At 45.7% G+C, this 12,762-nt stretch overlaps 1 protein-coding gene across 1 annotated transcript in view; it reads right to left on the reverse strand.

Moving 5' to 3' along the window:
* The window catches only part of LOC130361227 (cytochrome P450 2K1-like), a 46,148-nt gene that overhangs the window by 23,410 nt on the left and 9,976 nt on the right, over positions 1-12,762 (reverse strand). The window contains exons 4-7 of the mRNA XM_056563978.1: positions 9,713-9,862; positions 7,934-8,094; positions 5,319-5,495; positions 3,693-3,834 (exon numbers count right to left, since the gene is read on the reverse strand). Of these exons, the coding sequence (XP_056419953.1) occupies positions 3,693-3,834; positions 5,319-5,495; positions 7,934-8,094; positions 9,713-9,862 (630 nt within the window). The remainder of the gene's footprint in view (positions 1-3,692; positions 3,835-5,318; positions 5,496-7,933; positions 8,095-9,712; positions 9,863-12,762) is intronic.

A 12,762-nucleotide genomic window follows, 5' to 3' on the forward strand; every position in this document is an offset into this window, starting at 1 on the left:
CCAGGGGCCACCTGCCCTCCCAAGGAAGTTACCTCAGAAGGAACAGGCTCAGCACCTCTGAACAAAGACTCTCAGCCTCCCCCTCCAAAGAAAGGGAAGAGTCCTTGCCAAGGGCCCGATACCTATTGGATAGAACGATCAGAGGGGGGTTGGTCAGGCTTTTCCCAGGCACTTGGCCTGCAACACCGGAGGAGGAAGATGATGCCCTGAGTACCCTCTGGCCCTGCCTCCTTCTGCCGCACTTTTGTTTTTCCTTTTGCCCTTTCCCATCTTCCTCATCCAAACTTTCATATTGAGAGGAACTTGAGGAAATGGCCCTATTTGCCTCCTCTTTACGAAGTTTCCTTATCTCTTCACCTAACTCGGCGTCCCCAAGAGCCTCAGCTGTCTTCTCTGAGCCAGCGTCGGGAGCAGGATCCCGGACTACACCTTCTACCAGGGAACTTTCAAGATCCCTGCTCCTTCTGCGCCTCTCCTCCCTCCTAAGCTTAGAGGGGCTCTTGTTCTTAACTTTCTTCATTGGCTCTAGTGCCCCTTCTCCTCTGCTGGTCCCCACCCCAGATGAGGCAACCTCACTGCTCTCCCCATCCCGGGTGGTCACAGCATTGGAGAATGAACGGGGACACCGGCTAAATGGGTGACCAAGGTCACCACACAGGTTACAGCGAATCTGGCCACAGGTGGCAGCCAGATGACCCTCCGCACCGCACAATGCGCACATCTGCTTAGTGCAGTTTGCGCTAAAGTGTGTGGGATCACCACACTTGTGGCACAGCTTCGGCTGTCCCTGGTAAAAGACTTGGATCCTATCGCGGCCGAGAAAGGCGGCTGATGGAATGTGTGCGACAGTGTTACCTGAACAGCGGAGGCGGACGGAAAACGTCCAGGCTCCAGACCAAATGCCATGTTCATCCAGATTTTTCTTGGGGACGTCCGTCACCTCCCCATACCTGCTCAGCCAGGTCATTATGTCATAGCAAGAAAGAGACTCGTTACGTGTCAGAACGGTCACTTTCTTGACAAAACTCTGGCGGGATACCGCCTTCACAGCGAAATCCTGCCAGACAGGCTCGTCCTTCACCAGTGCGTGATTAGACCAAAAGAGCTCAAGCCCTTCTGGCTTCACAAAACTGATGTCGAACTCAGAGGTACCGAAGGGGTGGATCAGAGCAAAGATGTCATTAGCCCTGAATCCCATCTGGAAAAGAAGCTCCACAACTTTTGCCCTAGAAGGGCATGCATCACCGCCTCTCCATACCAGACGGGCCACATTCCTCCGGCCACGCTCCTGCCCGCTTGTTGGAAGGGACCAGACCACCTCCCCATTATGCTCTCGGAATGCCCCAAGTCCATGTCTTTCTATCCAAAAAGACAAGTCGACCTCCCGGTCCTCTACCTGGAGCGTTCTATCCCCTCTCCTTAAAGCCTCCAGGAGGCGCTATTGCAAGTTACCTTCCCCTGGATTAAGAGATGAGGATCCCCTGGGACCCCCAGCAGCGACATTAGCATAACTCCTTATTGGAGCAGTCGCTGCCGGGGGGGGCAGCCGGACCGACACCACTCCCCCCAGAAACAACAGTAGAGGCAGTAACATTATACATAACACTTGTGCCTGTCTCCTCCTGCCTAGCTGCACTGGACTGGCCGGGATGTAATCTTGCTGGCTTTATGATGCCGGGCTTTACATTTGCATCATTGGCTTCATTGGGCACACTCAACCTTGCAGCAGTCTTCCCTTTAGAAATATCGGAAGAAGCTGCTTTGTCGCATACTTTGCCCTCGGCCTCCGCCAATACCTCGGCTTCAATTTCTTTAACTGCTACTAACATTGCATGGGTTGTATCATGTCCATGTTCCTGTGGTACCAGTCCTCCACCGCCAGCTCCACCCACAGCAGCCCCACCACAGCGCCACAACTCAAAAGAGCCAGACACCGCTGACTCTGCCGCCGAGAATGGCGCTCCGGTTCCAGACACCTGGACACTCCCCCCTTTGTCTGCAGAGGAGTGCCCCGCAGTGGCAGACCTGTTCTGGGAGCTGCCCTTTCCCTTGTCTTTATAATTGCCCGGCCGCCCGAGCTCCATACCAACCTCTGCCACCTGGACACTCCCCCCCTCACCTGCAGAGGAGTGCCCCGCAATGAAAATATCCCCTAACTGGGGACATGCTACCTTGTCCGCAACACTGTCCGGCCCCTTGGCCGTATCTTTGCCGGTGCTGGCCCCGCTACTATGCCAAGTGAGGTCAGCGCTTTCCCCCATCTTTACTGTATTATCCCCGGTGTTCTGGCCCCGCTCCACATTTGCAGAAGGGGGGACAGGCAGATTACCAGGGTCTGCACCCTGAACTGACTTTGCAGCCGGCCCAGGGTGCACAAAAGGAACATAAATCAAGCTTACTTGCTCAGATGTTTTTTTCTGTCTTTTCTTCTTCTTTTTTATTATTTGTTCCTCTCCAAGGTCGTCGCCAAAACTAAAATTATCCAAATGCATGGGGGACTCCATCTTTACAATTTGTGCCAGCAGGGCGCCACCACAACCTTCCTCCTCCTCGCCAGCACTCTCGCCCGATGAAGGTGGTAATGCCACTTGTCCTGCAGGTAGACTTGCTTGGGACATGTTCACACCCTGCATTGGCTGCGGCTTGGCTTCCACAGCTTCCCCACTTGCCAGCACCTTAGCCTCTTCAGCCTCCATTTCTTGGACCTCATCCTCACTACTGCTCTCATCTGCTGAACAATCACCCCCAATCTCCTCTTCTTTTACTGGGGATTTCATCCTGGAGGAGCGATCCTCATTAAGAAGTTTCTCCCTAAATAAATCGCTCCCCTCCAGGACAGCCATTCTCCTCAGCTCAGTCTCCTCCAGCTCCAGCCTCAAGGACTTAACCCTTGCAGAGTACTCTGGTTTCCTGCGCTTGGTAGTTGTGCTCACCTGATACTTTGCAAACTTTAGCTCCTCTCTCAGCTCCCTCAGCTTCTTCCCAAGGAGTTCGTACTCACCAATCTTGGCAGCAAGTCTGGAGCTGTATGTCGCCATAGACTCCTTGGGTCTTCTCTGGCCCCACTGCTCCACAACCTGGCTCTTGGAGGAGCTCTTCTGTGCTGCAGAGACCTTCTTTAAACCTGTCTTGCTTGCAGGCTTTTCTTCCTGGCTGAGAGCCTTGCGGCTTCCAACCATTGCTGGAGGGACAGAATCCACATCGCTGCGGACCCTGCCAGATCTTCTAACCCCTCCAGCCGGGGCACTGGCTGGTAGCTTTCCCTCTACACCCCTCGCCAGCCTGGACCGAGGAGTGGAGGTCAGGGGATTCATGCTGATGGCTCCCCCAGGAATCTGCCACCTTCCTGGGAAAGCAGGTGGAAAAATCAGCCTCTCTCCTCTGGAAGTCTGGAGTCTCAGGAGCTCAGCAACAGACACACCTAGCGACCACACCCTCCAGAGCTGTACTCACTATTCTGCTGGTGGGGTCACTGTGTACATACATTACATTATGTGTCCTGTACTGATTCTGAGTTACATCCTGTATGTTGATGTATAGGCCACAGAATAAGGTTCTTCTATGGCCACATTAACTTAATAAATGTATCCAAAACTATAAAAACAACCTTACTATTAATACCTAAAGCAAAAATTACATTTGCTATACTATCTCAAATTTTAAAATCTTATGTTTTGCCATATAACTCTTACTTTGAATCTCTGGATATTTTATCATGAGTAGAAGCCCCCATCTCAGGGTGGTTGATGTGGTCTCCATTCCAGCAGTGAAGAGATTTTCCACAAGTGCGACCAGATTCTCATCGTGGAAATACAAAGTAGATTCTGGTTTTCCCTACATGAAAAATAAATAAATGAATATCAAACAATATTATAATTATATATAATTTTTATTAAAGAATATAATACTTAAAGGGGTACTCCGTTGATAGACATCTTATCCCCTATCCACCGCTGGGATCCCCCCACAATCTCCGTGCAGACACCGGGCGTTCTGAACATTATTTTGAGAATGCCAAGTTCGGGGGGCTGTGGTCATGACATCACACTATGCCCCCTCCCATAGACATGAATGGAGGGGGCGTGGCATCATGACCACGGCCTCCCGAACTCGGCATTCTCAAAATAATGTACAGAATGCCGGGTGTCTGCATGGTGATTGTGGGGGGGATCCCAGTGGTGGATAGGGGATAAGATGTCTAGCAACAGAGTACCCCTTTAAATTGGTTTTCTAGGAAACTGTCCCTCCCCAATATTTTTGTCTGCTATAGTATGCCTGGCATGTCCTTTATTTCCGTAAGTAAAACATTTTATATCTATTAAAGTCATATCTGCTACAGTACATAATGGGGGAGATTTATCAAAACCTGTCCAGAGGAAAAATTGCTGAGTTGCCCATAGCAACCAACCAGATCGCTTCTTTCATTTTTGAATAGGCCTCTGAACAATGAAAGAAGCAATCTGATTAGTTGCTATGGGCAACTCAACAACTTTCCCTCTTGACAGGTTTTGATAAATACCCCCCACTGTGTAAAGCAACATGTGTCCCAGCAACATCCTCAACAGGCTGCAATTCATATAACAACCACTGGGAGATCTCATATAAACTCATATAGCATGAGCATTGGTTTTTTTCCCCCCTTCCACAGGATAGGGGATGTCTTATCGTGGTGGGGTCTGACCTCTGGGATCCCCGGCATTCTGTATAGAGCTCCGGCTACTTACCCGACCTTGCCAAGCTCTGCCCCCCACCTTCCAAGACGAATGCAAGTGACTGCCCACTCAGCCAATCCCATCTCAGCCGGTCATATGCGGTCATCTCCAAGCCTCCATGCCGAGGACTGGAAAGTATCCAGGGCCCCACATAGAAGATTACGAGGGATCCCAGTGGACGGATCTACCCCAATAAGATTCTTGTCCCCTATCCTCTGTATAGGGGATAAGTGTCTGATAAGTTCAATTTCTCTTATTCTTATTGTAGAGATGCAGTGGTGTATGGAGACTTGTTTTCAAGCAGCGTTACATGGAAAAAATTTATGAAAATTGTCTCTCCTCCAGAAAGAAAGAGAAAAAAAAATTATCATATACTAGCCAAACCCGGAATCTTACTGCTGTTTCACGCTTTTTCTAAGAAGCTAAGTAACAAAGTGAGAAGCCCAACTGGCTGATGGTGAAGACCCAACTGAGTTTTTTCTTAGTGATCTTAAGAAGATATAGAAGAAAGAAAAGGCTGCACATCATTACTTTTTACCATTTACTAATTATAACTGATTATAACTGATTATAAATCTACTTTTAAATGTTGAAATCTATGTTTACCTCTTGTTGCTTAGCAAGGTAGGCGTCAACCAGGTTCCTCTGGTCGTTGATGTCCAACTCTTTCTTTTGCCTTGTAAACGTTTCTCTTATAAAGTCATGCATCTCCTTCATGTTAACGAAAACTTTTTTGTGGGGACCTGGCATCCAGTGGACCAGGTAAGGATAACTGTTGTAAAGCTTCATAGAAAATCATAAAAAGTAACATTTCAATAAAAAAAAAAGACAAGTGGAAAATCAATGCAGTCTTAAAAATGCCCCAAAAAAACCCTCCCCCATTTCCATCTTTCAAATAAAAAATATTATATAAACATATACATATTTGGAATTGTTTAACCCCTTAAGGACCCATGACGTACTGGTACATCATGAGTCCGCTCCCGATCTATAGCGCGGAGCTCCAGCGTGGCCCCGCGTCATAGTGGGTCGGGCCCGGCCTCTAACAACGGCCGGGACCCGTGGCTAATAGCGCGCGGCATTGATCGCGCTGCCGCGCGCTATTAACCCTTTAGATGCAGCGTTCAAAGTTGAACGTCGCGTCTAAAGTGAAAGTGAAACCATGCCGGTTAGCTCAGGGAGCTATTCGGGATTGCTGCGTCGTAATCGCGGCATCCCGAACAGCTGCAGGACACAAGGAGGGTCTCCTACCTGCCTCCTCGCTGTCTGATCGCCGAATGACTGCTCAGTGCCTGAGATCCAGGCATGAGCAGTCAAGCGGCAGAATCATCGATCACTGGTTTCTTATGAGAAACCAGTGATCAATGATAAAGATCAGTGTGTGCAGTGTTATAGGTCCCTATGGGATAACAATGATCAGTGTGTGCAGTGTTATAGGTCCCTATGGGATAACAATGATCAGTGTGTGCAGTGTTATAGGTCCCTATGAGAGCTATAACACTGCAAAAAAAATGGGGAAAAAAGTGAATAAAGATCATTTAACCCCTTCCCTATTAAAAGTTTGAATCACCTCCCTTTTCCCATAAAAAAACAACAGTGTAAATAAAAATAAACATATATGGTATCGCCACGTGCGGAAATGTCCGAATTATAAAAATATATCATTAATTAAACCGCACGGTCAATGGCGTGGGCGCAAAAAAATTCCAAACGTCCAAAATAGTGAATTTTTGGTAACTTTTTATATCATGAAAAAATGAATAAAAAGCGATCAAAACTTCAGATTGCGGCGCAAAAAATGAGCCCTCATACCGCCCCATACGCAGAAAAATAAAAAAGTTATAGGGGTCAGAAGAGGACAATTTTAAACATATAAATTTTCCTGCATGTAGTTATGATTTTTTCCAGAAGTACGACAAAATCAAACCTATATAAGTAGGGTATCATTTTAACCGTATGGACCTACAGAATAAAGATAAGGTGTAATTTTTACCGAAAAATGTACTGTGTAGAAACGGAAGCCCCCAAAATTTACAAAAAGGTGTTTTTTTTTTTTCAATTTTGTCTCACAATGATTTTTTTTCCCATTCCGCCATAGATTTTTGGGTAAAATGACTGATGTAATTACAAAGTAGAATTGGTGGCGCAAAAAATAAGCCAGCATATGGATTTTTAGGTGCAAAATTTAAAGAGCTATGATTTATTAAAGGTAAGGAGGAAAAAACGAAAATGCAAAAATGGAAAACCCCCAGGTCCTTAAGGGGTTAAGCTATTAATACATAACATTTAGGATTCTACGCGGTCCAAATTCCAGAATTGTGTTTTTTTGTCACATTATATCCCACAAAAAATGTAATAAAAAATCTGATCTATACCAAATTGGTACCAATAAAACTACGGGTCACTGTGCAAATATATATGGTGAATCATTAAAAACTGAACATAAACAAGGTATCATTGTGATCATTTTGACCTGAAGAATGAAAAGAACTTGTCAGTGTGACCACATGGTGAACGGCGTTTAAAAAAAAATATTGAAAAAAAACCACACGCACACCACTAAATTTGCAAAATGTTATAATTTTTTAAATTTCACTTTTACAAATATTTTTTTTTCGGTTTTGCAGCATATTTTATGGAATACAGAAGTTATAACAAATAAATATGATCTGTAGATGGAAAAATAAAATAGTTTTGGCCATTAAAAGGCAAGAAGGAAAAAAACAAAAAATGGCTCCGTCCCCACGTTTAATGGTCTCTTATGGTCTTGCAGGAGCCAAATGCGTTAAAAAAGTTTTAAAAAAAAGAAAAATGTGAAACACAAAGAATGCTACTGCTAGCCTAAAGCAAAGTGGTGTCCCCACCCCTGACAGACAAATCTATAAATACAAAGGTCTATCAAAATGACTGTAAAATAAAAGGTGGATCCACTTTAAAAGGAGTATTTTTGCAGCAGTACTAATAAAATAAAAAAATAGAATAAAAAAATTGAATAAAGTTTAGCATTCATTATTTTTTGTTAATATATTCCACTGATAACTTTAATTTTTTTTAACAAATTCTAATGCATACGTATAAAGCCTCCTTTATCAAAGTAACAAAAGTCACAAAAACGATATAGCCGTCAAACCTGCGTGTACTTATGAAAGTGACGCTGTGTCCAGACATTAGTAAGGAAAGGTGGCCCCATCTAGAACTAGTTCCCCAATGTGAAAACTTACCCTGACCAAGCGACTTCCCATCAGTCTGACGTTCTCATTGATTAGACCGACAAGCTTCACGATGGTGGGATCTTCATAGTCGAATCGGACGCCAATCACCGTGGACACGATTATATTGGCCACCGCAGTATTGATGACTTGCAGGTTATCAAAGGGATTTCCTGGGAAAAAAAAAAAAAAAAAAAGAAAATATGAGTATTTATAGTTTACATATACACTGATTAACAACAATGGGATATACAGCTTTGCAGTTGATATGATAATAGTTCACAACTGAAACGATTACTTTTATGACCATTTTGTTCTTAAAGGGGTACTCCACTGATCAACGTTTGGAACAAACTGTTTCGAACGCTGGAGCCGGTGATGGGAGCTTGTGATGTCATAGCCACGCCCCCATGACATGATGTCACGCCCCCTTAATGCACTTCTATGGGAGGGGACGAGACAGCCGCCACGCCCCCTCCCATAGACTTGCATTGGGAGGGGCAGGGCATGACAGCATGAGGGGGCGGGGCTATGACATCACAAGCTCTCTGCACCGGCTCCAGCGTTCGGAAAAGTTTGTTCCAAATGCTGAGCAGCAGAGTACTCCTTTAAATTTAGCATTCTCTGTTGAACAGACAAAAAAGAACAGGGCGACTCCTCAAAGCCCACAACCTATATCTCAAAAGTAGTGTCAGTAAAAGTAAAAAACATCGTTGACTAAATGATATCAGGGGTTAAATATAGTAAATAGCCGATGTATGAGCAGAAATGCGGTCCCTTCTATCAAATCAATAACCTGTTATATCAGGAAATATACTGTGAGGCCCAAATACGTACATACTTTATTTCAACAACATACACAGTGGCAGATTGATGTTCAGCTATTCGGCTCGCTATGCGAATAAAACAGACGGCATGTGTGTAACAAAGGTACCTTAATCCTCGGCAGCAGTACTACAATGTAACAGAGGGGCAGAGTACATCGGGGTACTCCGCCCCTAGACTTCTGATCCCCTATCCAAAGGATAGGTGATAATATGTCTGATTGCGGGGGTCCAGCCGGCTGGGGACCCCCGTGATCTCAGCTGCAGCACCCCACACATCCGGTGTACGGAGCGAACTTTGCTCCGTGCCGGATGACTGGCGATGTGGGACGTTGGCTCGTAACGTCACGGCCACGCACCACTTGTGACACCACGGCCATGTCCCCTCAATGCAAGTCTATGATAGGGGGCGTCACGGCCTGCGGCGCTAAGGCGCTGCACCAGACACTCTAAACAAACACAGAGTGCAGCAGGGAGATTGCAGGGGTCCCCAGCGGTGGGACCCCTGCAGTCAGACATATTATGTCCTATCCTTTGAATGTCTAGGGGCGGAGTACCCCTTTAAGGCTGGGTTCACATGTAATATTTCAGTCAGTATTTTTTAGCCAAAACCAAGTCCTGCAGGATTGCATGGTAACTGAGTTCCTGCACTTTCTTTACAGCAGGAACACCGTTCCCATTAGCAGGAGTCCTTCAGGACCAGCCCTAAAAGGGGTACTCGGCTGCTCAGCATTTGGAACAAACTGTTCCGAACGCTGGAGCCAGCGTCGGGAGCTCATGATGTCATAGCCCCGCCCCCGGCGCAGGCTTCAGCGTTTGGAACAGTTTGTTCCAAACTCTGAGCAGTGGAGTACCCCTTTAAGTGGAAATCTTGGGTTCCCACACTTTTCCCCCCCAGGACTTAACTCCTGATTCTATAGTATTCTAGCCAATGCGCTCATGGGACAATGATGGATCAGACACTCACCTTTATGTTCTTTAAATGCTTGGACTAAACAACTAGCTTCATCCATGATCTTGTGTTCGATACCTTTCTTCCCCATTCCATAATCTCTCAGGGTTGAAAGAGTAAATCTTCTCATTGCCTTCCAGTTTTCTCCATTAGCAAATATAAGACCTAAAAATAAGCAGAATAAATAGATGTTGTAGTGTGATCAGGGGCATAGGATTCTGCACCATGAAAATGTCAAGTACTCTGACTGTACGTTGTGCATTCGCCAGACCAGGTGCCCTTGTACCTCGCCCAACTATTGTGGAGTAATCGGTAAGCAAGGGCACTCTGTGTATGCATGGCTGTATAGGAGCAAGGACTCCTAAGTTTGACATAGATCCCTGCTCATGTTTATATTTTTTTATGGCTTTAGATAAAAAATGTAGAGTGCCATGGAAACCAAGTAGTGCACCCAAAGTCAGTTTGGGCAACATATGTACTGGTGAGGAGAGGGCACTGGGGAAAGGCAGGCTATAGGGGTGTCTTGGAGAAGGGTAGTATATAGGTAACTTTGGGAAGAACAGAGTATAGGATTGGTTTGGGAAGGGCAGAGAGGTACTATGTAGAAGGGCATCAGGGTATAGGGGCAACTTTGAGATAGGCAGAGTGAATAGAGGAAGGGCATGGGACAAGTGGTTGAGGTGGTGTATGACAGGGGCTAAATAGAAGCCCCTAGATAGATAGATATTAGATAGATAGATAGATAGATAGACAACACAAATAGAGAAACACAGCCGCACATCCACAATTTTTATTTTGATCTATTTGCTTCTCAGAATAATAAAAAAAAACTAACAGGTTGTTATTATACATTTTTATCAAAAAGTACAAGCCCACTCACCACATCAAGGCCACCTAGCCATAGTGGGTCCCACTGCCTCCGAGACACCATGCCCACAGGGGGAATGGCCCAGTGGCCGGGCAGCCCCACTGCTGCCCGACCAAGCCCCTGGCTTTGGGCCACACCACCCCACAGACAAAGCATCACAGAAACAATGGCCGCCACAGAGCACCACACCAGCATGAACACCTACCATGTGCTCCCTGCAAGTGGGCTGGGAGAATGTTAGGAGGGAACTCTTATGCAGCCTCCTGCTAATTAAAAACGCCATGTGCCGCCATGTAGTCTCCTCATGCTGCTGGCACATTACAAACTTTTTTTTATGTTAATCTATTTAAAATCTTCAATTTAAATTTTAAAATATATCTTTAATTTTTTCAATTGTGAGGCCCTATGGTCTCCTCATGCTGATAGCACATTACATTCAAATGTTTATGTTAATCTATTTAAAATCTTCAATTTAAATTTTTAAATATATATTTAATATTTTCAATTATGAGGCCCTATGGCCTCATTCTGCCCCTATATGGTCTCCTCTTGTTGTTGCCAATTCCAGGCTGTGTCATTCTGCCACATTATGGTCTCCTCATGCTGCTTCTACCTCCAAGCTGTGTCATTGTGCCACCATATGGTCGCCTCATGCTGTTGGCACCTTAAATTAAACCTTTAAAATTTTTATCTATCTAAAATCTTCAATAAAAGTTTGACTAAATATCTTTAATCTTTTCTATTGTGAGGCCCTATGGCCTCATTGGGCTGCGGCCACCTCTAGGCTCTGTTATTGTGCTGCCATGTGACTCCTTGTTATATTGGGTTTTGTGGTCATACAGTACTAGTTCAAAGTAAATGCTTCAAGCACCCGGGACATTAAACTTGTGAATCTAATCAAAATCTTAAATTTAAATTTAAAAAAAATCGATGTAATCTGTTTAAGACTGAGGAACTATGGTCGTCTATGTCATGTTTTACATGTGGAATTACCACATGAATCCAATTAAACAGGTTGGGGCGATAACAATCAACCATAACTGATTAAATGAAACGTTCACACTTTCACAGTCAGGGGGATGCTGAGAGGCAGGGGCTGGAACAGGTGGTAGCTTGCCTTGCGGTGGACCATCAGCTCGATGCTCACCAGAAAGGGTCCTCAGAAAAGGATTTAAAAAAATTTAAATAAATTCAAATTAACACCTTCCAGCAGACTGACTTATATAAACGTCCGGTTATGCTGCTAGTTTGCGCATACCGCCTTTTTTATCAGTAATTCAGTAAACCCAGGATGTGTGGCATCACACGGGATAACAGGCAGAAGTCCCGCTGTTACCTACGGGAGCCAACTTTTGCAAGCCCCCCCCCAGGACCATCTGTGAATGGTCCTTTTCAGCAATCACTGTGATTTGTCTCTGTGGACCAATCATAGTGTCTCAGCTGACTGGGGGGGGTGAAAGTACAGATCTCCCGCTCTGCCCGTCCCTAGAAGTCCTGGCAGAGAGGGGGAAGATTACCATTAGAGCTGCGGGGGCCAATGTGGTGGGGGGGGGGAACGGCGGCACATACCTGGGAATCGGCGCAGGCAGCTGGAACCGGGAACCGGCGGCAGGCTAGTGGAGGCAGCATCAGAGGCAGCAGTGAACATCGCTGTAAAGTGATCTTCACTGCTGCTTCTAGGAGTTTCAAAACTACAACTCCCAGCATGCCCAGACAGCCTTTGGCTGTCCGGGCATGCTGGGAGTTGAAGTTTTGCAACATCTGGAGGGCTACAGTTTGGACACCACTACCAAGTGGTCTCCAAACTGTTGTCCTCCAGTTGTTACAAAACTACAACTCCCAGCATGCCCTTCGGCTGTCTGGGCATGCTGAGAGTTGTGGTTTTGCAATAACAGGAGGCACACTGGTTGGGAAACATTGTCTGTTTCCTAACTCAGTGTTTTCCAGCCTGTGTGCCTCTAGCTGTTGCAAAACTATAACTCCCAGCATGCACTGTCAGACCATGCATGCTGTAAGTTGTAGTTTTGCAACAGCTGGGGGCACACAGGTTGGGAAACAATAAGTAAAGCAACAAATTCTCAGTGTTTTGCAACCAGTGTACCTCCAGCTGTTGCATAACTAAAAGTCCCAGCAGGCCCCTCTGCTGTCACTGCATACTAAGAGTTGCAGTTTTGCAACAGCTGGAGGTTTGCCCAAC

The sequence above is a fragment of the Hyla sarda genome, chromosome 3 (genome assembly GCF_029499605.1).
Source record: "Hyla sarda isolate aHylSar1 chromosome 3, aHylSar1.hap1, whole genome shotgun sequence".
Taxonomy (NCBI): domain Eukaryota; kingdom Metazoa; phylum Chordata; class Amphibia; order Anura; family Hylidae; genus Hyla; species Hyla sarda.